The 27233-nt window shown below is 38.2% G+C and overlaps 2 protein-coding genes and 1 long non-coding RNA gene across 8 annotated transcripts in view; 2 read left to right on the top strand and 1 right to left on the bottom strand.

Annotated features, from left to right (window-relative positions):
- The window catches only part of CHUK (component of inhibitor of nuclear factor kappa B kinase complex), a 42936-nt gene extending 41256 nt beyond the window's left edge, over positions 1-1680 (top strand). For 2 of the 3 annotated variants that reach the window (XR_010159742.1, XM_016962395.4), the window contains one exon: positions 1552-1675. Coding sequence is in view for 1 of the 3 variants with exons in the window: in XM_016962395.4 (XP_016817884.1) it covers positions 1552-1584 (33 nt within the window). In the remaining 2 variants the exon portion in view is untranslated. Of the gene's footprint in view, positions 1-1551 lie in introns of all 3 variants that reach the window. The other variant, XM_016962397.4, reaches the window with a different exon arrangement.
- LOC107966813 (uncharacterized) lies at positions 1520-23866 on the bottom strand. Of its 2 annotated transcripts, XR_010147007.1 has the most exons (6): positions 23742-23866; positions 21204-21242; positions 9326-9477; positions 7612-7801; positions 4422-4511; positions 1522-3228 (listed from the first exon to the last, which is right to left on the bottom strand). It is a non-coding gene; the product is annotated as an uncharacterized LOC107966813 (long non-coding RNA). The 2 variants fall into 2 exon arrangements; XR_001706784.4 differs by lacking the exon at positions 4422-4511 and having other exon boundaries at positions 1520-3228.
- Positions 2366-27233, top strand: part of ERLIN1 (ER lipid raft associated 1) — a 35196-nt gene continuing 10328 nt past the window's right edge. For 2 of the 3 annotated variants that reach the window (XM_024346537.2, XM_001167929.6), the window contains exons 1-8: positions 2372-2484; positions 4156-4237; positions 8742-8788; positions 9794-9855; positions 11909-12034; positions 13696-13769; positions 20554-20612; positions 23865-23956. In XM_024346537.2, the coding sequence (XP_024202305.1) occupies positions 2372-2484; positions 4156-4237; positions 8742-8788; positions 9794-9855; positions 11909-12034; positions 13696-13769; positions 20554-20612; positions 23865-23956 (655 nt within the window). Of the gene's footprint in view, positions 2485-4155; positions 4238-8741; positions 8789-9793; positions 9856-11856; positions 12035-13695; positions 13770-20553; positions 20613-23864; positions 23957-27233 lie in introns of all 3 variants that reach the window. The other variant, XM_063782066.1, reaches the window with a different exon arrangement.

Genomic DNA, 27233 nt, shown 5'->3' with positions numbered 1-27233 from the left:
TAGAAGATTTTAATAATAAACATTTATTGGGTACCTGTTACTTGGAGGGTATTAAGCTAGATGGCAAGATCTGAAACAACATAGGCAGTATAGTAAAAGTGCTTATCTGGGAGTCTGAACATTACAAGCCATCCAAGCATTGCAATTATTGTTAAGGATTATTTTTCAATGGTCATGCATTTTCTAATATTTTAATAATTGGTTAAAGATTTGTTATAGCGTGGGGGCCGCTGCTGGTGTGTGGCTGGGGTTATGTCAGGGCAGCCTGATCTATATAATTTGGGCAGATGGTGTGAGTCAGAACAGACTATTATAGTGGGATCCCCAAACTTGCTTTTGATGCATGAGTTGGACCACTATTTTTTGGTGGGTAACAACTTTTCAGAGGGGAATGGCAGTTGTGAATTGTATACATTTCATTCTTTAAGCAATATTATGAAAAACTTCAGAGAATGTCTACAGAAAACAGGGTATGGAGCAAGTTATTTTCCATTCTTTTTGCTTTTTGGAAGTTAAAATAGCTAAGCTCTGCAAATATCATTTATTTGGAACAGATAAGGTCCCAGACATTCCTAGATAATAAAAATCAAATGAATGATACAGGTAAGTGTATTTATTGAAGGGTGTGGGTAGAGTGGTCTGGGAAGTCTTCCTTTAATGAAGACGGATTGATTCTATTTACTTCTTCTTACTTCCACTACTAAGTAACCCTGGGCCTGCAGTTTCCTAACCACTTGACTTCCTTGCCAACAGTCTGTCTCCACTTTCAGCCGTTTTATAGATTCATTGGCCCCAAAGCACTGCTTTCCCATACTTCCCTACCCAAGAGGGCAGGGGTCCCCAAGCCCTGGGCCGCAGACCGGTACCAGACAGTGGCCTGTTAGGAACCAAGCCGGATAGCAGGAGGTGAGCGGCGGGCGAGTGAGCATTATCGCCTTGAGCTCTGCCTGCTGTCAGATCAGCGAGTGGCATCAGATTCTCATAGGCACGCGAACCCTATTGTGAACTGCACATGTGAGGTTTGCCGGCTCCCTGTGAGAATCTAATGCCTGATGATCTGAAGTGGAACAGTTTCATCCCCAACCCACACACACCCCCACCCCGTCCGCTGGGTTAGAGGACTTTACAACCCTAATCCACCTTGTCCAGTTATAGTTCCACCTCTAGCCTTTCAAGGCTTAAACCATTAATGCCCTTAATTTCTCTTGTATTCATCTATCTCCCAACTATACCTTTTTCCTTCCCTTTTTTATTTTTGGCAATATGTGCCCATGGTTTTTTAATTTAAAACGAACAGAATATGTAGTGACGCCTACCATAGCACTCCTTCCCATCACACAAGCCTTCAAGGAAACTGAAGTACTTACTTTGGTCTCCCTGGAGGATTCCCTCCGCCTCCCGCCCCATGTGCTTAGCAATTCTGTTCCTGTAGTCTGGATGGCCTTCATAAAGCCCTCACTGGACCAGCATTCTGGCACATAATAGGAACACTTAAAAAACGAGAGAATGATGCCGTTATATCTAATATCTTCCTCTTCTGAACTTTCACAGCACTTTATTTGCAACAAGTTTAGTTGCTCCTGAAGTGCAGGATCTCTGCCGGAAGCAAGTGCGTGCCACACAGTGGGGCTCCGCATACACTGCAAAAGGACAAATAAACCGAACAGCTACCGTTTGAGAGTGAGCGAGTGGGTTCTCTGCACAAGAACAAACCAACCAGTCCCTTGTCCGAAAGGCCGTCTCCTTTTCTCTGCTTCGCTGCTCACTCCTGACTGCGGGCTGTCCTCTTCCGAAGCAGTTAACCAGCAGTGTACAGAAAGAGAGCGACTTGCCTCCAAAGGAGCCTGCGCGGCCCGCGGCTAGGAGAATTTTGTCCCATGCGCTCCCCGTCTCACTAGCCGCGGGCCGGGGCTACGCCGTGCGCGTCCCCGCGCAGCCGCAGTGCTGGGCGAGTGGGCGGGGCCGGCTGCTGGCGGCGGTTGGCTCGGCGCGGGAGTCGGCTGCACGTGCGGGCGGGGGCGATGCGTCACTGATCGGTGAGGCGCGGCCGAGGGGTCGGCTTTCCTCGCGAGTCTGCGGCTGGGCTTCTTCTCAGTTAGTGCCTTCCACCCGGGAGCGACCCTTGGGAGAGGGGGTTTCAGGAAGCTCACCGAGCAGGGGCGGCCCACTGGCCTCCGGGGGCGGAGGAGTTGGCAAGGGGTCAGCGGGCTCAGTCAGAAGGGAAGAATGAGGGGACAGGGGCACTGGACTCCCCGGCTCAGCTTGCGAGAGAGCGCCAAGTTTCCGGAGGGAGAGGGTAGAAACTGGAGGGGGTGGACCTGTCACTCACGGGACTGAGGGTCCTTTTCTCCCGCTCCCAGGAGGAACGAGAATGAATATGACTCAAGCCCGGGTTCTGGTGGCTGCAGTGGTGGGGTTGGTGGCTGTCCTGCTCTACGCCTCCATCCACAAGATTGAGGAGGGCCACCTGGCTGTGTACTACAGGTGAGCGGCATGTGCAGTCAGTTAGGGCTCTAGAGCAGATAAAAAGGGTACTCCAGAGTGGAGTCTGGGAAGTTGTTCCCTCTGCAACGTTCGGGGGCGCATGTCCCATTTCAAGGGAAAGCACGGGGGTCGAAGCGGGCTTTTGCGGAGCACCCTCCAGATGTTGGACAGTTTTAGTGCTATGTTCGTTTTGTTGCAGAGATTAAGTCTCCCTACGGTTATTCCTATACACAGCAAACTCAATTATTTGTAGAAAAATGAAGAAGAAAGGAGTAGTCACTCTACCTCTAACTGAAGAGATGGATAAATTATAGTTCGTCCAACTGTACAGGCTTTAGTTTGCCGCTGTAGATGCTGTATGTTTATGGTTGTTTCTTAGACTTTTTCATTTAAAAGCTTCCAGTGTCTGGTTACGTCTTGTAACACCATGATGACTGTGATGGTGCTTATGTCCCTGGACCTCCAGGGACATAAGCACAACACTGATGGGCCATGCTCCTCCCTCCTTACTGTTGCGGTTCAAGTTGGGGACAGGAGTGGTGTGGGAGCTGTTGCTCTCTTGTTGAGCTCGCTTAGCTTTTCCTTCAGCCTAATTACCACAAGTTCCTTTTGATACAGACTAGTAATAGAGGCCAGTTTGTGGAGAAATTGGGATAATGGTGTATTCAAAAAGAGCGTCAACTTTTTGCTTGTTTCCACTATCCCTCAAAACTGATATTTCTACTTTCAAATCCATCCTGAATCCTAGAAAAAGAGCAATTTTAATGGTATATCTTAGCAGATGGAGCTCTACATAAGAAATTACAGATTAGTCCAGATTTCCTTCCAGTTTAAAAGCATTGTCTTTCTGACAGTAAAACCAGAGAAAGGACATTTCAAGGAATGACTCAAAGAATTAGTAATGAACCTCAAACAGTTCATCTTTTCTTGTTATTATGACTTTGCAAATGTGTGTATATTTTCAAGACCGGTAGCTAAGTTCTATGAATTTACAAGGTGCAAAATAGGACTTTGTTTTCTTTGCTCCCCAAATGCCTCCTTTTTATAATTTCCAGGGCTTGCTTTCATAGTTTTCACATTCCAGGATTTGGTTAACAAGCCCTTATGCTATTTATTTGTATAGTCTTGTCACCCTTCATCTTTTCATGCTAATTTTTTGTTTTTATATAGAAATTTTATGTTCCCAGTATTTTAATTACCTTGTAGATAGATCGAAAGAATTATAAGCCTCAGAAATTTTCTCTTTACTTCAAAGTTTGCATTGTCTTTTTTTCAACCTGGTGATTAAATGTATTATATATTTTGATTTGGCTCTTGTTATGTACTATTAATGTACCTCTACTGAAAGCCATTAGAATTTTTTAAACAAATATTTCTCAGAAGGTTAAAGACCGAGGAGAATCCTTTGAACCTGAGAGCAGTGCTGGAGACCCAGAGGTACGGTTGGTTGAGCTTATGAAACAAGGTGTAACATTGGCAGTTTAATTTGATCTTTTTCCCTTTTTAGGTGTGGAGGTATTTTAAGCAGTTGTTCATTATGAGTAATTCATATTAGTGAGGCTTTAGTAGGTCAGCAGCATGAGCAAGAGTGAGTATTTATTATAGCATTTTAGATTTGGAAAGATAATTTTTCTTTTTATAATTTTGTCAAATTGAAACATCTTTTTGCAGGGGAGGAGCTTTACTAACTAGCCCCAGTGGACCAGGCTATCATATCATGTTGCCTTTCATTACTACGTTCAGATCTGTGCAGGTGAGTGATTCCTAGGGAAGCCTCCATACCAGATAGACAGGCATGACAGGAGTTACCACACTTGTGGGTGGAGATAGATTTCCTTATTGCTTAAGCAGATGGTGGTATTTACTTAAATGCAGGAGTTAACGTTCAGAGTACAGTTGTTACAACACAAGTTATGATGTTAAACCACCTCACTTACTTGAAATGAATTAAAGGTATGAACCAGGAAGCTTGGAAGGACTGACTTCTACCATTTATATCGTGGTATATAGCAAATTTTCTGTTGCTGCTGTCACAATAAAAGTAAGAATTAGAAACACAGCTAGACATACAAACCAGTGATTATGTGGTTTAGAACAGTGTTTAGTTTCCATAGAGGCAGGCTCCTGGGCTACTGTTAACATGGAGGATCAAAATTTTTATACACAACCTTTCTGCCTCATGTTTTTTTGCCTGGTATATTAAGCACAGTTTTATGTGGAACCTTAGTGAATGTTATATTTTGATGGCATCCCGGGATATTTGAAATAAGTGTCTAATCCTTGAAAAGTGTCTTGGCCATGGGAGACAATAAAATAAGTATCTTTCAATGTAACAAGATGACAAAACCAGGATTAGGCTGTGACCACTTTCGCAAGCCCAGTGTGATCATAAATCTTTGGATTCAGAAGTTTGTCTGCCATCTGCTGCTAATTTTTCAGGACTCAGGAAAATTCTGTGTTATTTAATCTTGTAATCTTATGTCTAGGCTTCCTGCTAAGTGAGAGTTTAATTATAAATTCTTAAATCCCCTAGGTTTTCTTCCTGTCCCCTTTTAGATGGCTTAGGGAAAGAATTGTGTCTACTGAAGTGAAATGTATTCTTCCCCTAATCAGACTGATTTCCATATGTTGTTCCATATTTATTTTACCCATTCTTTCCTTAGTTCATGCCATCACTTCTTTATCTGCCATCTCACTCTCCATTCCTTCTCTCCTGTCTAAATCTTGCCAGGCTTTTAAAGGTTCATCCCAGATTCTTCCTCTTCTGATCTATAGCTCTTAAAATCTATATTGTAAATTTTGGCCCTTTGTCTTATTTTCTTTAATATTGTTGTCTTGCATTGTTTGCTAAGTTTTTTTGTGTGTTTTCTTTCCAGAAAGGCTCCAGTTTTCTTAAAGGCAGGAGTTGTAACACATTTATATTTCTGGCTTTCTATTTATGGTGGAAGTTGTTAAATTGAGCTGATTTCTCAGGAAGCAATGTGGTGTAATGAACATGGGGACCCGGCGTTGCCGCCAGTTGGTGGCATGACTTTGGAAAAATTGCTTAACTGTCATAGACTTCAGTTAGTCTTCTGTGAAAGGAGGAATTTTAATTACATAACCTCATCAACAGCCGAAACAATCTATAATAATGTTAGCAATGGCAGCATTAGACCCTTAAAAATCAAGACTCTAAGGCCGGGCGCAGTGGCTCATGCCTGTAATCCGAGCACTTTGGGAGGCCGAAGCAGGTGGATCGCTTGAGCCTAGGAGTTTGAGACCAGCCTGGGCAACATGGGGAAACTCCGTCTCTTAAAAAAAAAAAAAAAAAAACAAAGCTCTAACAAATAGATCTTGTTCAAAACCAGGTAGATCTGTCTCTGCCTTCATGCTTAGTATGTTAAGTCATACTGATGCAAAAATATAAATAAAGGAGATATAGATAATAGTAAACAGATTTTGGAGTTTAATTGTGTATATATATAACAAATATAGTGTGTGTATATATTTAATAATAAACTATCATAAGAGATGTAAATGAAATTAGTACAGAGACTTCAGTGTAAACTAAAATACTTCGCATCTACAAAAAAGTTTTACATGGGCTAGAGCCAGCCAGTGTGACTAAATAGGAATGTTCTTTATGTGTAAAATGGTAACATTCTAGGAAATAATTATATTAATAAAACCATATTTAAAAAGTGTTCTTGGCCGGGCGTGGCAGCTCACGCCTGTAATTCCAGCACTTTGGGAGGCCGAGGCAGGCAGATCACTTGAGGTCAGGAGTTCAAGACCAGCCTGGCCAACCTGGTCAAACGCTGTGTCTACAAAAATACAAAAATTAGCTGGGCGTGGTTGTGCGTGCCTGTAATCCCAGCTATTTGGGAGGCTGAGGCAGGAGAATTGCTTGAACCTGGGAGACCGAGGTTGCAGTGAGCCGAGATCGTACCCTTGCACTCCAGCCTGGGCAACAGAGGAAGACTCCGTCTCAAAAAAAAAAAAAAAAAAAAAAGGAGTGTTCTTAGGAGAGTAAGACATAAATTTATTTTTAGGAATTTTTGGAACATATTAGAAGACATAGTCCAGATAAACAAATGGTTTAACAAACTTGGCAATTGAAAGGAATGTATATAAATGTGAAATTCCATATATGATGTAAAAAGAAAAAGCAATGGAGAAATTATATGAAAACCTTCAGCCTTCATAAAGTAACTATAGATTCACTTTTTAAATAAATTTTCTGTCATACTGGGAAAGTAATTTTTAAGAGGACATAAAAGAAATATAAAAGTACATAAAGATAGGGTGTTAAATGGAAGATTTAACATTTGAACTCTTTCCTAGTTCTTCTGAGTTTGAAAATTGGCTAGAGAATATCCTTTTGGTTTAAATAGGAACGTGTATTTAAAGTTGGTGTGGAATATGGAAACTGAATTAATGTTTTAAAGGAAATAAATATAATTTGTCTCTTCATCAATCCCCTTAACCTAGAACTGCCACCAATGTTTACTGTCATTCTAATGTCTCAACCTAAGAGTTATTTTTTATTCTTTCCCCTCCTGGAATTTTATATCAACCAAGTATCAGATACCTCCTCTATTATGTCTGGATTGACAGCTTTCATGGCCTTTACTGAATTAATCTAAATAAATTAATTATTTAGCCTCCCAGCTGGTTTTCTTACCTCCCTATAAGATGGAGAATGAGAACTACATCACATGTGAGAAAAGGAATTAAGTAAACATATTTTTGAATGGTTCGTTTTGTGACTGTATATAAGGTGAACTAGAGAGATCCCAAACTCCCCAGCCAGCATTCAGGGCCCTCTATCTAGTATTACCATGGTCTCTTGTCAGAATTTCATCTTTCATCCAAATTGTCCCTTCTGCTCCAGGCAAGCCTATCTACTGTTGTTCACCTATACACATATTGTCTTCAACTGTGTGTATTTCAGTAGGATATTTTTTGAGCTTAAGATGTTCCTCTGCCTCATCTGTTCTTATTTCTCCCACTCTAGACCTGGCTTATAAATCCTTCACCTCAGAGAGCTTTTCAAACTACTATTTTTTTCACTTTCTGTAATTTACCACTTAACAGTTCAGTTTATAATTTGTGTTTTTGGTTTTGTTTTGTTTTGTTTTGTACCTGTTGATGGATTGATTGCATTGTAACGTTTTGTCTCCTGTGCTGGATTGTGAACTCTTTGGAAACAGGGACTGTGATTCCTTTTTCCTTTGCTTTGTGCTTGAGAAGATGCAGTATGTCTAGAATGTACTCATTAGGTGCTGACCTATTTGAGGCCTTAGAGTACAGCAGGAAGTCATTCATTCTGGATCTGAACAAAGGTGTGACAAGGGCAAAGCAATTAAGTACCAGATTGTTGGTTCACCAGGAGGAAGCAGTACTGGTGGTAGCACTTCTATTAAAAAGGAAACTGAATAGGACATGTGAGAGATCACTAGGTACTAAACTAAAATGTTGACCACAGCTTTAGAGAAGAAAGGTTGCTGTTGGATTCAAGGGCAGCTTTGAGTCTTAGAGTACTTGTATGCATAAAATCTCTTTTATCTTCAACATAAATAGTAATATTAGCAGTGGAATCAAAGTTCAGAGTGCAAGTCGTAGCCACAGTATCTATGTGAGCAAGCTGTGTTGTTTACAACCCCTGGCCAGCGGCAGGTAAGGGACTCTGGAAGAGTTTTCTGCTTATTAGCAGACTGAACATTGAACCTTTCCCAGTGAATCTTAATTCAAACATTCGCTGTAGGCCAGGCACAGTGGCTCACGCCTGTAATCCCAGCACTTTGGGAGGCCAAGGTGGGTGGATCACTTGAGGCCAGGAGTTCAAGACCAGCCTGGCCAACATGGTGAAACCTCATCTTTACTAAAAATACAAAAATTAGCTGAGTGTGGTGGTGCATACCTGTAATCCCAGCTACTTGGGAGGCTGGGGCACAAGAACCGCCTGAACCCAGGAGGCAGAGGTTGCAGTGAGCCAAGATTGCACCACTGCATTCCAGCCTGGGTGACAAAGCAAGACTCTGTCTCCAAAAAAAAAAAAAAATTGCTGTAAAATATTTTCTGTCTCAAGTCTTTCATTTCTACTACAATACAAAAAGAAATGACTGTTCTGAGAGCTAATCTTTGGGAACTGAAATTGTGATGGATCTCTGCTGTGCTTACTGTCAGCAGCTTTCCAGAGATTTGCCTCTGGTACCAGTAGTTTTTTGACAATGTGTGTCTTGAGTGTTGATGAGATATCTTTTCCTCCCTAGACAACACTACAAACTGATGAAGTTAAAAATGTGCCTTGTGGAACAAGGTAAGCTTTCTCTTTGCCTATGAGCCTCCCTTTAGCTCAGACAGAGTTTCTGTTCCTACAGCTATGATCACTTAGACATATCTCAAATAGGCATGATAGTTAACCCAAGGGGACTTCTGATCTGAGCATTGTTTGAGCAAAGGCCTATCTCCAAATAGGAGCTTTTCCATCTTAAGAACCATTATTGTTCTTATGGTATTATTGGAAAAAACTGGAGTTTTAGAGCAAGTAGACCTAACTGTGTATTAGCACTGCTGCATCTGCTTTATTGACTATTTTTTAAAGACTTTATTTTTTACAGCAGTTTTAGGTTCATAGTGAAATTGAGCAAAAAGTACAAACAGTTTTTATATACCTCTTTCCCCAACACATTCCTTTATTGACACTTTAAAGCTTAGTTTCCTCCTTTATAAAGGCAGTAAAATCTACCTTGCAGAGTTGTTGTAAGGATTAGAATTACTGTATATGAAGTGCCTAACCAGAACTTGGCCCAGAATAGGTGCTTAATAAAACATAGTTTAAAATTAATCATCCCACCTTCTTCTCATCTGTAGTGTTAAATGCCATCCAATTTAGAGTTTCTGATTCAATAGGTCTGGAGTGAGGCCCGAGAATTTGCATTTCTAACAAAAGTTCCTGGGTGATGCTGATACTGCTGGTCTGAAGACCTCACTTTGAGAATTGCTGTCCTAAAGAGGTTTAGGGAAAGAAAGGCAAGCAGGGCCCAAATTATTTCTAGGGTATCATCACTGCATTGAATTGTATCAAAAGAAGAATGTGAAGTTCAAGGTATTTTTTAAATTACTTATTTTAAATGACTATTACAAGTGTACAAAAGACATTGACATCTATAGAGGGACAGAAATGCTATGAAAAAGGAAGCGAACTCTTTCTGTGTTTTAAGTGAATATTAGTATGTTTGATTATCGCTTCTCACCAGGTCTATCTATAACTGTGTTTTATGGATTGCCTTTAGTAGTTCACACTTTTTTTCTTTGTTTTTAGTGGTGGGGTCATGATCTATATTGACCGAATAGAAGTGGTTAATATGTTGGCTCCTTATGCAGGTATGTTACCCATCTACCTGTGGTTTTTATAGTTATAGCCAGAGGATTTATAGCTGAGAGATTCTTTGAGCAATAGAAGGGTACTTTGAAAGTTTTATGACTTCATTGATCACTGATTAATAAATTTCTGGGGAATAGAGGCAAAAATAGGTCAGAAGTTCTGGACAGAGTTGACTTTCTGCAACTGTATGAGTTACTCTTCTCTGAGCTTAGTGTTTCTAAGAGCAAAATGGTCATTGGTTATTTCTAGAATAGGAAAGTAGTATTTTATCCAGTCAGGATGAGAGATAATTTCCTTGGGTGTTTGAAATCTGTAACTGATCAATTCCTTGGCCCACACTGATTTGCCATCAAAGAGAAGTATTTTGTAGTTGAGATTTGCTATAATTTGCAAAGCAGTCTGAAAGCCTTCAATGTGGGGAAAGCATTTTCTTGATAAAAGATGAAAACCTACAGGTATGGGGTGGGTAGGTACTGTTGTAATCAAAAACTTAATTAGAAGCCCTGAAGAAAGATACACCATCTTATATGCATGCTTGTTAATAAAACTGGCATGTCTAGTATGCACAGAATATTGTGTTTGGCAAGAATAATTTGAAAAGATGAAATTATAGCCTTTGCCTTCAGGGGTTTTAATTTTACTTGAGAAGACATAATACAGACCTAAAAAAGGATATATTGGGATGTAAGGTCATAATAAATTTCACATAACCGGTACAGGCACAAATAGTGAAAAGATTTCAGAGTAGAGAGCAGGCGTATTACTGTCAAGGGCATTTGGATTATATTTTTCAGAGAGTAAGCATTTTCCTTGTCTTTTTTTCATCTCCTTTCCTTGATTACAAATCACTGGAATGGATTATGATTGAAAAAGGGAAGGGACTGATGATTCTTTAACCAGAGATTAAATAGGAAACTATTTAGATATAATTCATTTGGGAAATGATCAAGCAAATAATTTAGTCATTAAGTATTTATTAATGGCCTGTCCATTAATTTTTTTGCTTTTTTGAGATGGAGTCTTGTTCTGTCACCCAGGCTGGAGTGCAGTGGCACGATCTCAGCTCAGTGCAACCTCTGCCTTTTGGGTTCATGCAATTCTCCTGCCTCAGCCTCCCTAGTACACTACAGGTGTATGCCTCCACACCAGGCTAATTTTTGTATTTTTAGTAGAGACAGTGTTTCACCATGTTGGCCAGGCTGGTCTTGAACTCCTGACTCAAATGATCCACCCACCTCAGCCTCCCAAAGTGCTGGGATTACAGGCATGAGCCACCGCGCCCAGTCGGATTTGAAATCCAGTTGCATCTAATATCCCACATGGGAAGGCCAGTGGAGCAAATTCTTGGATCTGAAGACAGAAGTAGAAAGAGGCATGTTTTTGTAGATAAAGAACAGGTTCTGACATGGTCTAGTATGTACCTTTTGGGCATTTCTAAAATTCTCTGTTTCTTAGTTTCCTAATATGCAAATTTAGGAGAATTTAGTGCTAATTTATGTAAATTACCTGATATAAAGCCCAGCTCAGTTAATGTTTTAACAACTTTAAAAAATTGCCTTTTTAAAAATGGTCTTTTGCAACTGCTTTCTTCTATTTCTACTGTTCCTCAGTTTGCCTAGTCTCTCTTTACCTCTTAGCTAAACTTTTGCAGTAATTGCCTTATGCTTTCCCTGCCTCTGATCTTTATGCCTCTCAGTTCATCTTCACACTGCTGGCCAAAGCGTAAATCTGACTGTCATGCCCTTGCTTGAAACCTTTGATAGTTCCTTATTACCTCCAAAATAATGGATACTTTAGTGTGGACTTTAAAGTTAGCCCCTGTTTGACGGGCTAACCAGCAGGTGTTTGGCATTAGTATTACAAATGCAAGGTATTTGGAAAATTGAGCACAAGCAACACATCAAGATTTGTTAGTTGTGGTTTTTGGTTTCACTATTTTGTTGGCACTTTTCCTCATGTGTAATATATCACCCTGACTTTTACCCTGGCTGAATTTGAAGGTACCTGTGTCATTGTTGGGTAAAACAAACATGGGTTGTACCTCTCCTTCAGTGTTTGATATCGTGAGGAACTATACTGCAGATTATGACAAGACCTTAATCTTCAATAAAATCCACCATGAGCTGAACCAGTTCTGCAGTGCCCACACACTTCAGGAAGTTTACATTGAATTGTTTGGTAAGTGTCTTAATTCTTATGTATGTAAATAGCCAATTGGAAATCTAGTTCAGCTTACTTATTGAGGTTATATTGGTAAACCTTAGTGCTATTTAAGCATTTCTTCTGAATTTATCGTAGAGCAATTGTCTTTAAAATATTTTTTATCTTAAGTTTAAAATTTTTTATATAACTTGTTAGAGATTGGAAAAACTACTCACAGACTGTATTCTGTTTTTACTGTAATAACTTAGTGAAAATTAGCTTTGTTGATGTTTTAATAGATAATTTGAAAAATTTAGAAACCTGTGTCTTGAGGCTCCCATTTTTGATGATTTGGTAGGAGACTGACAGGACTCAGCACATAGTTGTGTTCACAGCTAAGATTTATTACAGCCAAAGGGTACAAAGCAAAATCAGCGAGAGGCAAAGGCACACCAGCAAAGTGCAGAGGAAAGCAGGTGCAGGCTTCCAAGAGTCAAACATGTGCCTAATTCCCACAGCAACAAGCTGTGACAACACATGTGAAATGTTGTCTACTAGGGAAGCTCATTGGAGACTCATTGCCCAGGGTTTTCACTGGGGGCTGATTATGTAGGCACCCTCTGCCTACCACATATCAAAATTCCAGACTCCTGGAAGGAATGCAGGTGTTTGGCTTAAACCACATTGTATAAACAGTTCACAGCAAGTCAATTGTATTAGCTCTGGGGATAGTGGGACCCTTCTACAAATCCAAGTTCCTAGGTGCCAACCAAGGACGAGTTTACAAAAGGCCTTTCTAAGGATCGCAGTATCAGCCCTGCTTTCTTAACTCACTTCTGTACAACTTACTTTTCATTTATAATAGTGGAAGTTCTGACCAGGGAATGAGTTGTTGCTGTTGGTAGCTCACTTTCCTCTCCTGAAATTTTTAGTGAATTTCTAAGATGAAGGAATAAGCAAGAGTAATCAATTTAAAATCTACCAATTGAGTCCTCTTTGGTGATTGTCAACCACTGAAGTGGCATATGAGGAAACTGATGGGTCCTGCTTTGTCTCACCACCAGTCGTTTAAATAGCGAAAGTACCATTGAGGTGAATAGAAAGTGCATAGTTACAAGCCCAAGTGTTCATGCTGTGTATACTTCAAATACTTTTCTATGAGCTTCTCTCTCTCTCTCTCTCTCTCTTTAAATCCAAAATAATAGTGAGGCTGAGATCCATGGAAATGAAGTTTAGTTATTTGGGAATTTGAGTAAAGATTTACTGAACATAGAAATTTGTTTTTCTTTGAGAATGAGGATACATATTGAGTAAGAGCCCTGAATTAAGATACTAGAGATCCAGATTCTCCATTTATTAGATCAACATATTTTACCCAGTAGTTGTTTATCCAGTAAATAAGTCTAATAAGTTACCCAGTAAAAAAGCTTATCCATAGTTAAGTAATACATTTAGTGGGTAAACTTATTGGATAAACAGACTATCTGCTTGTCATCTTCGTTCCTCAATTTCTTTATTAGATAATTCCTCGCAATTTTTTTCCCACACAAAAGGGAAGAAAAGGCAGTTTAAGCTCTGTAAAAGAATAGTACTGTGGAAACTTTAGGTCTAATAATGATTAGTTTTGTTTCATTATGAATACAATGTAAAAAAAAATTGACTATCATGAGATCTGTTGTTCTTGGCTTAAAAAACAGATCAAATAGATGAAAACCTGAAGCAAGCTCTGCAGAAAGACTTAAACCTCATGGCCCCAGGTCTCACTATACAGGTAAGTTCTTTTCCTAGGGAAGTTCTCTGGGGATTTTGAGAGCTTTGAGTTTGTTCCTCCTTTCATTGGATTGTTTTATTCAGCAATTATTTGAGATGCTATGGTGATTTATAGAATACCTTTCTCAATTTGACTTTAGATCTCTGCCAAAATAAAATACTCTTGTAGCTTACTATGGGTGACATTTGTGAACTCCTAGAGGGAACTGATAAGCTGAGGCTCTTACAAGGAAGTAAAATTCATATTTCTGCCATGTATGAAGCATTAAGATACAGTAATGGTTATAAATCAGTGTAAGCATAATCCCTGCCCTCAGTAAGATTATGAAAAGGGAGTTCAAGTGTAAAATTTGAACAATCCTGGACAAAATAGTTATCACAAAGTATTAATTGACAGATGAATCTATTGAATGATTATTGCTGTAAGAGTAAGAGAACATTGGAAGACCGTGTGTCTAGGAGAGGGCTGTGATTGAGTTGAGATTTTAAGTAGGTTTGGAAAAATTAATTGGATTTAAATGGGGGAAGAATGAGAAAGGTATTTCAAGTGGGAGGGAGAGCCCTAGTAAAAACAAGGTAGCAGATGAATTTAGTGGTAGTGGTGATGGTGACGTTGGGAAATAGAATGGTTTTACCCCTGCTTTTTTTTGGGTCACTGTGTTTTCCAGATTGTGGGTTGTAAAATGAACTTTAGTGAGTCATGAACAGCATTTTAAATAAAATGGAATAGAATAGGAAAAGAAATGGCATGTAATAAGTTTAAATATTCTGTGACACTTGTGTTTCACAGTGTGGTGGGGTAGGTGTTTATATTGGACGTCAGTGCAAAATGTGTTTCTTACTGTGTCCACAGTCAGTAACATTCGAAAGCCACTGCTCTGGATCCAGATGACCTAAGAAGTTATATTGAGGCTTCTCTAGTGTCCTTTCTCAGGAGCTCCAGGAGACCAGTTGATTGTTGATTGTTGTGATGAACATTACTGCAACTAAAGCTTATCACGTCTCTCAATTCTTTACACTCAGCACCACTGCTACTGAGAGTGTGCACTCACTGTGATTGTATGTGTTTGTGCTTCTCAAAAACAAGACTGAAAGATAGGTGGGGTTTTCCTCATGGCCTCATTCATGCCATTATCTCAGGCGCTTGAGGGTGAGCCACCAGAGTTAAGGGGTCGTTTGAAATGTCCAGAGGTAACTTTGTAAAATCCTCTGAGTTGTTCAAGTCAGTTGTAGCTGGAGTAGCTTTTTAGTTTTAAAGATAGTGAATGTGAAGGTCAGCTCTTGATTCTGCCCAGGGTGTTACTCAGAGATCTAGCTCATTCAACTGTTGTTTAGAATTCCTTGCCTTGTATTACTTAGCCATTTTTCTGTTCCCAGTTTTTTGCTATTAAACAATAGTGTAATGAACATTCATGACACATGTTCTTGTATGTACAAATTATCTTTCAAACTGACTGTACAAATGTACATTCTTAACAGCAATATGTGCAAATAATTGTGACCCATGAACTCACCAACATTGGAAGCAATCAGACATACTGATTGTTACCATATGGATGGGTGGGCAATTATATCTCCCTTTGATTTGCATTCCTTTGGTTATTAATGAGGTTGAACATCTTTTGATACATTTATTGGTCATTTATACTGTCCTCTGCTGATTGCCTATTCATATCTTTTGCCCATTTTTCTGTTGGATTGTTTTCTTTCTTACTGATTTGTTCTGTATAAATTTGGAATTTTTATACACACACGTTATTTATGTTGTAGAAAAAAGTTAGATACTAGGAAAATGATGAAGAATAAAATGAAATTCACCAGTAATCTTATTATGCAAGGATAACATCATTTGTTATATCTTTCCCGACTGTTCTTAATGTATATGAACAAATGTTTGTAGATATAAATGCATACATGCTCAACTAAAGCAGAATCATACCATACTTGCTTTTTTCACTAACATTGTCTATGAACATCTTTCCAAAACAAAAATATAGGTTTGGTAAATCATTACTTTTAATGGTTATATTTAGTGAATCTCTATGGTTTCAAATTTTTTACTACTGTATGCATGTTGGAATGACCAAGCTTATATATTCTGTACATCTTTTTAAATCCCTCTCTTACAATAAATTCTTGAAGTGGGATTGATGATCAAAGTGTATGCCCTGTTTGGGGGCTTATTGATACATACTACCGAATCACCTTTTAGAAAAATTTTAGCAGCTCCCACCCTCATTAGCAGTGTTGGTAAGCTGTAGTTCTTACACATTTGATTGCATGATTGTACCCAAATAATTAGCAGATGCAAGCTTTCCCTTTCTCAATCCTTTTGGAGAAAATTAGTCTGTTATTTTGTATTAATTATTGAAGTTGAATACCCTAGGTTATTAGCTGTTTTTATTTCATTTATAAATTGTTGGTTTTGCTCATTTTTGTAGTTAATGGTTTTTCTAACTGATTTTAATAAGCTATTTTTGGCTGGGCATAGCGGCTCACATCTGTAATCCCACCACTTTAGGAGGCTGAGGGGGGAAGCTCCCTTGAGCCCAGGAGTTTGAGGTCAGCTTGGGCAACATAGTGAGACCCCTTCTCCACAAAAAATTTTTTTTAAAAATTAGGTAGGTGTGGTGGCATGTGCCTGTAGTCCCAGCTACTTGGGAGGCTGAGGTGGGAGGATGACTTGAACACAGCAGGTTGAGGCTGCAGTGAACTGTGTTCATGCTGTACTCTTGTCTGGGCAACAGAGCAAAACCCTGTCTGTAAATAAATAAATAGCATTTGTATATAGAGAACTTGTTTTTGAACCTTACCCTTTGAGAGGGGTAGAATTCGTTTTTAAAAATAAACTATTTTTCATATGTTAGTTATTGTAGCTCTTTTTTATATTTATAGGAAACATTTTCTTCCAATTTTTTCTTTGTCGTTTAACTTTGTTTTTTCCTTGCTGATAACTTTGAAGTGTTCATGTTTTACGTAGTAATTTCAGTGATTTTGTCTTTATGGTGTGTTGCTGAGCTGGCATGTTTTAAGAGCTTTTCACCACCTTAAAAGTATAGCAATTAAAATTAGAAATTATAAAAATTGTATCTGCTTTTACAGTTGTATTCTTAGATTTAAATCTTTTAATTCATCTGCAACCCATTTTGATCTCAGTTGCAAGGTAGGCCTTCAGCTCCATCCCCTCAACCCCAAATTGGGTAACAGCGGTAATTACTGAATAGTTTATTTTTCCATCTTCCCCCTTCTTTGAAATAGTTTTTATGTTACATACTGCATTCCATTATATACTAGAGTCTTTTTCTGAACTTAGTTCTGTTCCATTGATCTTCCCATTCCTACTCTTTCATTAGTTATTGAGTCCTTGGTCTTTTCTCATCAAATCGAATTTTCTCCTGTTTTTTTCATCTTGTCAGTTAATGGTAACTCTTTCCCCTCAAGCCAATCTAGAAGTGTAGGAGGCATCTTTGACAATCGCCTCACCCTCAGCATCTAATCAGTCCCTATGTCCTGCAGATTCCACCACCAAAATCCATGTATTAATAAAACTGACCACACCTCCATCTTCACTGTCATCTCAATCCAAGCTACCAACTCTAACCTTGACATGTGCAGTAGCAGTAGCTGCCTGTCTTCTTTCCCCACTTTCACTTTTACCTTTGTCTACTTCATTTTCTGCACAACAGCCAGAAGGATCTTTTGAATTTACTTATATTTATTTGCTGTTTTTATAAAAAGTTATTGAATGAAAAAATGTAGTTTTGTTATACGTTCTTAAAGTGGTAGAGATCTCCATTGTTTTAGGGTTTAAAAAAATTTGTAAATAATTTTTATATTTTGCAATAACTTAAGCATACCCTGAGAAGAGAAGAGCTCCTTTGCTTTGGTTGCTTTTGTCTTGTTATAAAATTTTTTTTTACAATAGTTGGAATGCATTTTAAGAATTTCAAGTCTGTTTTTGAGCTTTGTTATTTTTAACACATTACCATATGGTTGTGATAATTCAACTTTTTATTTTAAAATCTGGCAAGAGACATCATCTTTTAAAAAATAATGGCCTTTGCTGTTTCTGCCAGTTTAATCTTCCAGATGAGTTTTCATTATCGATATTTTCAAGCTATATTAGGCACCTAAGTGGTCATATACATGTTGTTTTGTTTTGTTTTGTTTTGAGACAGGGTCTCCCTCTGTTGCCCAGGCTGGAGTGCAGTGGCACGATCATAGGTCACTGCAGCCTTGAACTCCTGGGCTCAAGTGATCCTCCTGCCTTAGCCTCCCAAGTAGCTAGGAGTACAGGTACACACCCCCAAATCTGGCTAATTTTTTTATTTTTTGTAGAGATGGGCCTTTGCCGTGTTGCCCAGGCTGGTCTCAAACTCCTGGCCTCATGCAATCCTCCAATATAAGTTAAAAATAGAAACATAGTTTATGGCTTTACTTTATCATATCAGCCTTTTTGGTTTTTAGAATTTCTGATTTAGGGGAGAAACTCATATCCTAAGTTAAATTAATACCAATGGATTTAATGAATTTTAATGCTGTTCAATATGTAGTCTTTTTTTTTTTAATCATTGAGGAATGTGATTGATTCTTGGTAGATTTATCTTATATCTACAACTTGAATTCACTGCCTTCTAGTAATTTTTGGGTTACTATTTTTACAGTCACTATTTTATTTTTTTCCTTTCCATATATTTATATACCATTTTTCTTCTTGAAAAACTACTCTGGCAAATTAGAATGATGAAAATGGTCGTCTTTGATTTTTTTTTTCCTATGTTATTTAAGGGAGTGACTATATTACAGACTGGCTTTTGATTTATAATATATGCTTAAAACCCAGGGGTCAGTTTCAATACATATATTCCTTTCATTAGCCATTTTTTTCCTCCATTCACTCTATGTATGTGAGTGGGGTGGGGGCATTATTTTATTATTTGAGGTTAAGAGCAGAGGTTTAATAGGCAAAAGAAACAGAAAGGAGAATAGCTCTCTCTCCTGTGAGGGAGAGGGGTGCCTGAGTGGGACTTCCCACTTTTACTTTTAAAATCTCTTTTGATGCAACTTACTCATGGTATCTGTACAGTAAGTGTTTATGTTTTCACATATTTGAAAATCTGTGAGATTTCCCAAGATTGGCAAGCACAATGTAGTATGTTCTTCAGCCTCATTCAGCAAAATAGGAGTCTTCAAAAGACAGTCCTGGCTGGGTGTGGTGGCTCACGCCTGTAATCCCAGCACTTTGGGAGGCCGAGGTGGTTGGATCACCTGAGATCAGGAGTTCGAGACCAGCCTGACCAACATAGTGAAACCCTGTCTCTACTAAAAAACAATACAAAAATTAGTCGGGCTTGGTGGCGCATGCCTGTAATCCCAGCAACTAAGGAGGCTGAGGCAGAAGAATCGCTTGAACCTGGGAGGCGGAGGTTGCAGTGAACTGAGATTGCACCACTGCACTCCAGCCTGGGTAACAAGAGCAAAACTCCATCTCAAAAAAAAAAAAAAAAAAAAGTCCTACTTTACGCTTCTTTTAATAAGGCTAAAAAGATATGTAGCCAGTCTCTTAATTAAATGCAGTATGACAGTGCTTCCTTGAATCATATTAATCCATATTGGAAGTAATCTTATGTCTGCTAGTCACATGGTGAAATCTGACATCTCACAAAATCTGGTCCTGAATTTTTATTTGTCTTCTGCATGTCTCCACTGAGTTGTGAGGCCTCACATGTGTCACTGCCAGTGTGTTGTGAGTTCTTTCCACACAGCCTTCAGCTGCTTATTCCATTCCACTGTAATCCTTATATTTAGTTATGATAGTCCTCAAAATTACCTACAAATTTGACTCATCTATTTCATATAGGAAATGCTATATCGCTTAAAAGTTTTAAAAGCCTTTAAAGAAGACTAAGTGCTTAAAGGCTTTGTTATTCTTAAAAGCTTAGCCAGTTTTCAGAAGGAAAACTTCTTCAGACCAGCAAAGTGTTTTTTGTGTGTGTTTGCAGTATAGGTGGGACGGCGGGGTATCGTATGTTTAGTAAAATCAAAAGCTTTTGAGAGATCAAGTCCTTGATGTAGAAAAGTCAGCCTTCAAAAAACAGTACTGTCCAGGTAGATAATCTTAATTATGTCAAAGAACACTATGATTAGGGAAACAAAGTGTCTGGTAAACAGCCTCTACAAAGACAGACTTTGTTCTAAGTGAGAGTTAAGGAAGAAAGAATATAAGCTTTTAATTGATATTTGTTTTCCTTCAGCCAGTGGGCTATTTACTTACAGCAAATACCAAGTGATTGCAGGGGTTGGAAGTGATAGATTAATTTACTCACTACTCACTGTATTAAATTGTATACACCAACCTGGGTTTTTTTGTTTGTTTTTGTATTTGACTAATTGTTTCTGACTTTACAATTTCAGTCTTGGAACTTTCCCTTCCTGGCTTCTTTGGTTTACAGGGTTGAAAAAGAAAGCAAAAGTATCTAACGACCTTTGTAAAACATCTTTTAAGTGAGAACCTTTTTCATAAGGCAGTTGTTTCCTCAGTGGGTAGATGGTTTTTCCTGTAATCTGGCATTGTGTAAGGAAATAAGAAGCAGCTTGTCTTTGATTCTTGGTGTGATGGCATGAAAAGTAAATGTTCTGGTGGGATCCCCAAACGTGTTAGTAGGCCGCTATATTATAGCTGTTGTTTATTAGATTAGTATCATTTGAGGGGCTTTTCTGTAGAAGATTTAATTTGAACATTTATCTTTCAAATATACTTTGGCTTTTTCACTTTTATTTTTTAGGCTGTGCGTGTTACAAAACCCAAAATCCCAGAAGCCATAAGAAGAAATTTTGAGTTAATGTGAGTAATATGCATGGGATCCCAATATTTCTGTTTAGGGCTGTCTGCATATTAATACTCCAGTCTAGAGGAAACATGTGAGACAATACACTCTGGGGTGGAGTATGTGTCTGTCTTCTTTACTCTTACTCTAGTAATATTGCCTATTCTTGTGTCTTAATTCCCACTAGACTCTTATTAGTGTTCTCTTTATGTATGGACATTTCAGGAGCAGTTTCAGTGGCTAAAGATGCAGTTTGCTGTAAAACTATTGCTGGAAGCTTAAGGAGCTATAATTTTATATGAATAGTACCTTGAATTAAATATTTAATAGAGGAAAGAGTCCTGAAGCCGTTAGGGTTGAAGAGAGTGCTCATATTTTGTTTCTGTGTTGTAATGGTAGGAATAGATATCTTGTTGGTATAAAGTTTGGTTTTCCATTGTATGTGATTGTATATCTAAAATTAGACCTGGTTCTTTATAATGTGCCTCTAGGGAAGCCTTGCTTCTGTTGACTCCTGGTAGTCTTCTCTTTTATGTATCCAGGGCTGACTGGGAATGAGAAGACATGAAATTAGTTTCTGACAGGATCCCTTTTAGGGGAATACTTACTGTGTTTGAAATGGCAATATTGTTTTCGTATGACTGGTACTGAAAAGAAGAAATAAAAGTCTTTAGGAAATTTGGCTGATGTGTTAAAAGGGAAAGTATAAGACGCTGGAAAAATAAATTTGCACAAGTCAAGGATACCACAGATGTATAAATACTGGAAGTCCAAGGAGCAGTAATACTACTTTATGAGGTTGTTTACTTCTGAGTCCTTTTTGTTACCATGCAGATTTTTATTGTTTTTTTCTTCTTTCATATTTTCCTTTTCCCTCATACCTTCTCTGAGCTCATACAGAGTTTTATTTCTCTTTTTCTTAATTTTTTTTTTTTTTGAGACAAGGTCTTGCTCTGTTGCCCAGGCTGCAGTGCAGTGGCACAATCACGGCTCACTGCAGTCTCAACCTCCCAGGCTCAAGTGATTAAGCGATCCTCCCACCTCAGCCTCCTGAGTAGTTGGGACTACCAGTGCATGCCACCACACCTAGCTAAATTTTGTATTTTTCATAGAGACGGAGTTTTGCCCTGTTGCCCAGCCTGGTCTCAAACTCCTGGGCTCAAGCAGTCCTCCTGCCTTGGCCTCCCAAAGTACTGGGATTACAGGCTTGAGTCACCACACCCAGCCTGTTTTCTCTTTTTCATTGTAGACAAAGAACACTTCTTTTAAAAGTATAAAGTGTAGAGTGCCAGGCTGGGTAGATTATGGATGTGATCCACTTATTTAAAAAATATTTATAGGCGGGCTGTGGTGGCTTATGCCTATAATCATAGCACTTCAGGAGGCTGAGGCCGGCGGATCACCTGAGTTCAAGAGTTTGAGACCAGCCTGGCCAACATGGTGAAACCCTGTCTCTAGTAAAAATAGAAAAATTAGCTGGACATGGTGGCAGGCACCTATAATCCCAGCTACTGGGGAGGCTGAGGCAGGAGAGTCGCTTCAACCGGGGAGGTAGAGGTTGCAGTGAGCCGAGACCACGCCATTGCACTCCAACCTGGGCAACAAGAACGAAACTCTGTCTCAAAAAAAAATTTTTATTAAACTGTCAGCATGTCTTAGGCTTTAAATATGATTGCTTAGGCTGGGTGCGGTGGCTCATGCCTGTAACCCCAGCACTTTTGGGAGGCCAAGGTGGGCGGATCACGAGGTCAGGAGATCGAGACCATCCTAGCTAACACAATGAAACCCCGTCTCTACTAAAAATACAAAAAATTAGCCAGGCATGGTGGTGGGCGCCTGTAGTCCCAGCTACTCGGGAGGCTGAGGCAGGAGAATGGCGTGAACTCAGGAGGCAAAGCTTGCAGTGAGTCGAGATAGTGCCACTGCACTCCAGCCTGGGTGACAGAGTGAGACTCTATCTCAAAAAAAAAAAAAAAAAGATTGCTTCTGGTGACGGAAAAATGAATATTGTGTGTTTTCTGCTCTCAAATAAATCATAGTATTCAGACTGTCATTTGATGTCTTTATCAATGTTATCAGAGGAAAGGGGAAACTTTGAGGGGAAGTGTTTTGGGGAAACTATTGGAGTTACTTTTCAGATGATTCTGGATCTTTCTTAATTTTATGGACTATTGGAATTCCAGAATTAAAAGCTACCTTGGGATGATCCAGTATAACCTTGCACCTGAGAGTAGTGTTTTCTTATACCATTTCTGCCACGTGGTTACCCAGTAGCTACTTGTACATGCTTAGTAATATGCCAGCCATTTCCATTACAGGTTTAGTATCCCTTATCCGAAATGCTTGGGACCAGAAGTATTTTAAATTTTGGATTTGTAAAGATTCTGGAATATTTGCATAGACATAATGAGGTATCTCAGGGATGGGACCCAGGTCTAAATATAAAATTTATTTATGTTCTTCCTTGTTGGTATAGTGGTTAGTTTTTTTTTTTTTTAAGGTATTTTATTTATGTCCCATATACACCTATAGCCTGAAGGTAACTTTATAAAATATTTTAAATAATTTTGTGCATGAAACAAAGTTTACCTTAAGTGCTTATGTGTGGAATTTTCCACTTGTGTCATAATGTGGGCTCTCAAAAAGTTTCAGATTTTGGAGCATTTTGGATTTCAAATTTTCAGATCAGAAATGCTCAACCTGTATTAGACACTGGAAGCCTTAGAAAATTCTCATTACTGTAAGCCCCAGTTTACTACCTAATAACTACCACCTAGTTATATCTTCTGTGCAACAAATATGGTCACTACACATGGTGCCCACCTGAGGAGGGCAGGGGCTGAAACCCAGCTTCATTCTGCATGTCAAACCATGCACCTGCAGGACTGTAGAAACGGCTGGTGCCGTTTTCTAATTGGCACAGAGCTGCTGTATGGACTAGCTGGAGGTCTAACAGCAAAGGAAGTATTGATATATTCCCTTCCAAATCACAGGCTTTACACAATACAACTAGGAGAAGAAAGCCAAACTAAAATTCAAATGTACTAAATTTTTTTCCTATCTCTGGGTGACTTTGGGCAAATCATTGAATCTTTCAACCTCAGATTTATTATAGGTAAAATAAAGTAACACCTCTCTTAACCTACCTTAATGGGTCCAAAAGCTCATGTTGACAAAACGGTTCTCTGACTCACTGTAGGGTCAGAATTACTGGCTGTGACTGCACATAGGAGAATCATTTCTAATTTTTATAACATTTTGCTTCACAGGGAGGCTGAGAAGACAAAACTCCTTATAGCTGCACAGAAACAAAAGGTTGTGGAAAAAGAAGCTGAGACAGAGAGGAAAAAGGCAGTTATAGGTACTTGGATTTCTCTGAAATGATTGTCTCTAAGTACATTTGTTGTTTGTCCTGTTCTTTGTCAGTCTCATTTTGGGTATCATGGGACTCAGTAAGATTGCATCATAGGTAGTGGGGAATTCTGGAATCTCCACTGTACATTCAGATGTTCTAAAGCCTTTAAAAGTAGGTGAGACCAGTACTTAATGATGTGCTGTGGCTGTCCATCATGTTGTTAGATGCTACTGTTGTCTCTTTCAAGAACAGGGAGAATGGATAGGGTTTATAGGCAGCTTGAGTCTGTGGATAGCATTTTCATTTGTACAGATTAAGAATAGGGAAGTTTTTTGACCAAAGTTTCAGATTGTAGTATGCATCCTTGTTGTTGACATGCACTTAGTTTTACCTGGATAGATAGTGCCGTTTATGAAAGCATGGCAGGATTGTTTACAGTTCATTTCAGATTACAGTGGCTTCCCTTATACTCCAGGTCACTGTGTATTAGATTGCCCTCTTTGGCCCTCGGTTGATGCTGAAAGTTTAATACATCTTTAATTAAATAATTCAATTATACAGGAATGTACAGAGAACAATATAATGAAAGCTTAAGATTTTGCCTTATTCCCTTCAGATCTTTTTTTTTTTTTTTTAAGAAAAAAATTAAATATCTGTTTGAAGCCTCCTTTGTATGTTCACTGGTCCTACTCCTTGACTTTTCTTCTCAGATTAACTTCTATTCTGAAGTTGATGTATATCCTTTCTGTCCATATTTTTATACTTTTACTGTAAGTGTGTAAGAGTTTATAAAATTGTTTTACCTGTTTGAAACTACAAAAATGTTACCAAACTCTTATTTTACAACTTGCCTTATTTTCACTAACATTGTTTGAGTTTTATTCATATTGATACATGTAGATCTAGGGTTTTTTTCTTTTTTTGGCATTTTATCCTTATTCTCTGTGAGATGGTAGATCGTTTATGTTTAGCTGCTACATTTTTCGTTCTATGAGCGGGCCTAGTTTTATTGTAATGAATTACCAATGAAGAGTTAGGTAGTTTCTAGTTTTTCCTTATTACAAACACTGCCACAATAACATTCTTATCCAGTGCCTCCTGGATACAGTGTACATGTGCAGGTTTCCATAGAGTAGCATTACTCAGTGTATGGTGTGGGCCAGTGCCCTATCACCAGCTTTTTGTTTCTGAGCCTCAATGAGATGAGTACAGAAATTGAGAATGAGTGTTTAGAAGTTTTTATAGCATTTTAATACAGCAGTTTTATGTCTGTTGAATCAAAAATAAAAAATCAGAGCTTATATATTTATGTTTTTGTTTTTTAATTTCTTTTTTCTAGTACTGTAATTTGTTTTTGTTATAGTTTACAATTTATTGGTTCCTCATAAATTGAAATACACACACAAAAAGGTAAGGTACTTTTCCACAGGTAGTTTGAGAAGCACTGCTCTAGAATAGCTATCTCAAAGTAGAATTGATGGGTCATAGGGTAGCATGTCTTCACATTCAACATATTGACAAATTGCTCTCTCAAGTACTTCTTTGATTTTACCATCTCTTCAACAATATTTGATTTCCAGTTTCTATGCTGCCATATTTGAATTCCCATTTCCACACATCCTTCTTGGTCCTTGGAGTTATCAGACTTAAAACTTTATGCCTGTTTAATGGAAGACATGGTATCACATAATTTCAATTTGAATTTCCCTGATTGTTAGTAAAGTTGAATATTGCTTATTGGTCATTCAAGTTTCCTTTTTTGTTGTTGTTATATGAATTGCCTATTAATGTCCTTAGCCCATTATTTGATTGCTTTTTTGAGTTGATTTGTAAGAGTCCTTTCTGTCTCCTGGATACTGATCCTTTTTCAGATTTATGCATTTCCAACATCTTTCAATTTGTGGCTTGTCTTTGAACTTTACAATGTCTTCGATATACATATATGTGTAGTTTTTGTGTAGTCAAATTCATTAGTCTTTTCCTTTATGTTTTGTGCTTTTCCTATCTTAAGAATTCTTTCCCTAGTCCAAAGTAAGACTTTTATTCTAAAAGTTTTAAAGTTTTGCTTTTCATATTTAAGTCTTTAGCCCATCTAGAATTTATTTTGGTGTTGAGTATGACATAGGGATTCAGTTTAATTTTTTCAAGTGGCAAGCCAATTGTCTCAGACTGTTTATTGAATAGTTTATTATTTCCTCTACTTATTTCTAATGCCATATCCATCATATAATAAGATACTATACATAATTTATTCTGATGCCAGAATCTATTATTTTCCAATTTTTTGGTCTCTCCTTCCTCAATATTAATTTGTTTTAATTATTGTAGCTTTTATGTTAAGTCTTGCGATGTGGAGAGTGAGTTGTGTAACTATTTCTCTTACCTGTTAACTATTCCTAACTATACTTAAAATTATCCTGGACTATTCTAGGCCCTTTATTCATCCACATGAATTTTAGAACCAGCTCCTTAAGTTTTGTGAAATATTGTGTTGGGATTTTGATTGGAATTGCATTGAATGTATGCATCAATTTGGAGAAAATTATGATATTGAGTCTTATAAATCTGTTTCTCCATTTAGGAGAGTTGTCTTTTAAAAAGTGTCATAATTTTCTTCTAAAGTTCTTGCACATTTATTAAAGATTTGTTCTTATATACCTTTATTTTTTATTGACTTTTTTAAAGGCACATTTTCTAATGGGTTTTGTATAAGTATGCTGTTGATTTTTTTATTTAGCAATATTGCTGAAGATGCTCTTATTTCTAATAGTCGCTTAGATTTCCCATGAACAATCATATGGTCTTCAGACAATAGGTCCTTATCTTCACATAAGGACAATTTTATTTTTCTTCTAAGTCACATACTTTTTATTTCTTCCTATCTTACTGCTTTAGGCTATGACTTCTAAGTACAGTGTAGAAAAGAGAGTGACAAGCATTCTTGTCCTTAACTTTAAATAGTCCCAGTGACATTTGCTGTACTTAACACTGGTTAATAAAGTTTCAATCTGTACTTTGCTTGCTGAGAGCTTTTATTTTGAATGGCTGTTAAAACTTTCAGAATTTTTTTGAGACAGGGTCTCGCTTTGCCACCCAGGCTGGAGTACAGTGGTGTAATCACAGTTCACTGCAGCCTCAGCCTCCTAGGTTTAAGTTATTTTCCCACCTCAGCCTCTCGAGTAGCTGAGACTACAAGTGCACGCCACCACACCCAGGTAATTTTTGTATTTTCTGTAGAGACAGGGTTTCACCATGTTGCCCAGGCTGGTCTTGAATTCCTGAG

The sequence above is a fragment of the Pan troglodytes genome, chromosome 8 (genome assembly GCF_028858775.2).
Source record: "Pan troglodytes isolate AG18354 chromosome 8, NHGRI_mPanTro3-v2.0_pri, whole genome shotgun sequence".
Lineage (NCBI taxonomy): Eukaryota > Metazoa > Chordata > Mammalia > Primates > Hominidae > Pan > Pan troglodytes.
The sequence above is the reverse complement of the archived record's forward strand: the minus strand, read 5'-3'. Positions and strand labels throughout refer to the sequence as shown.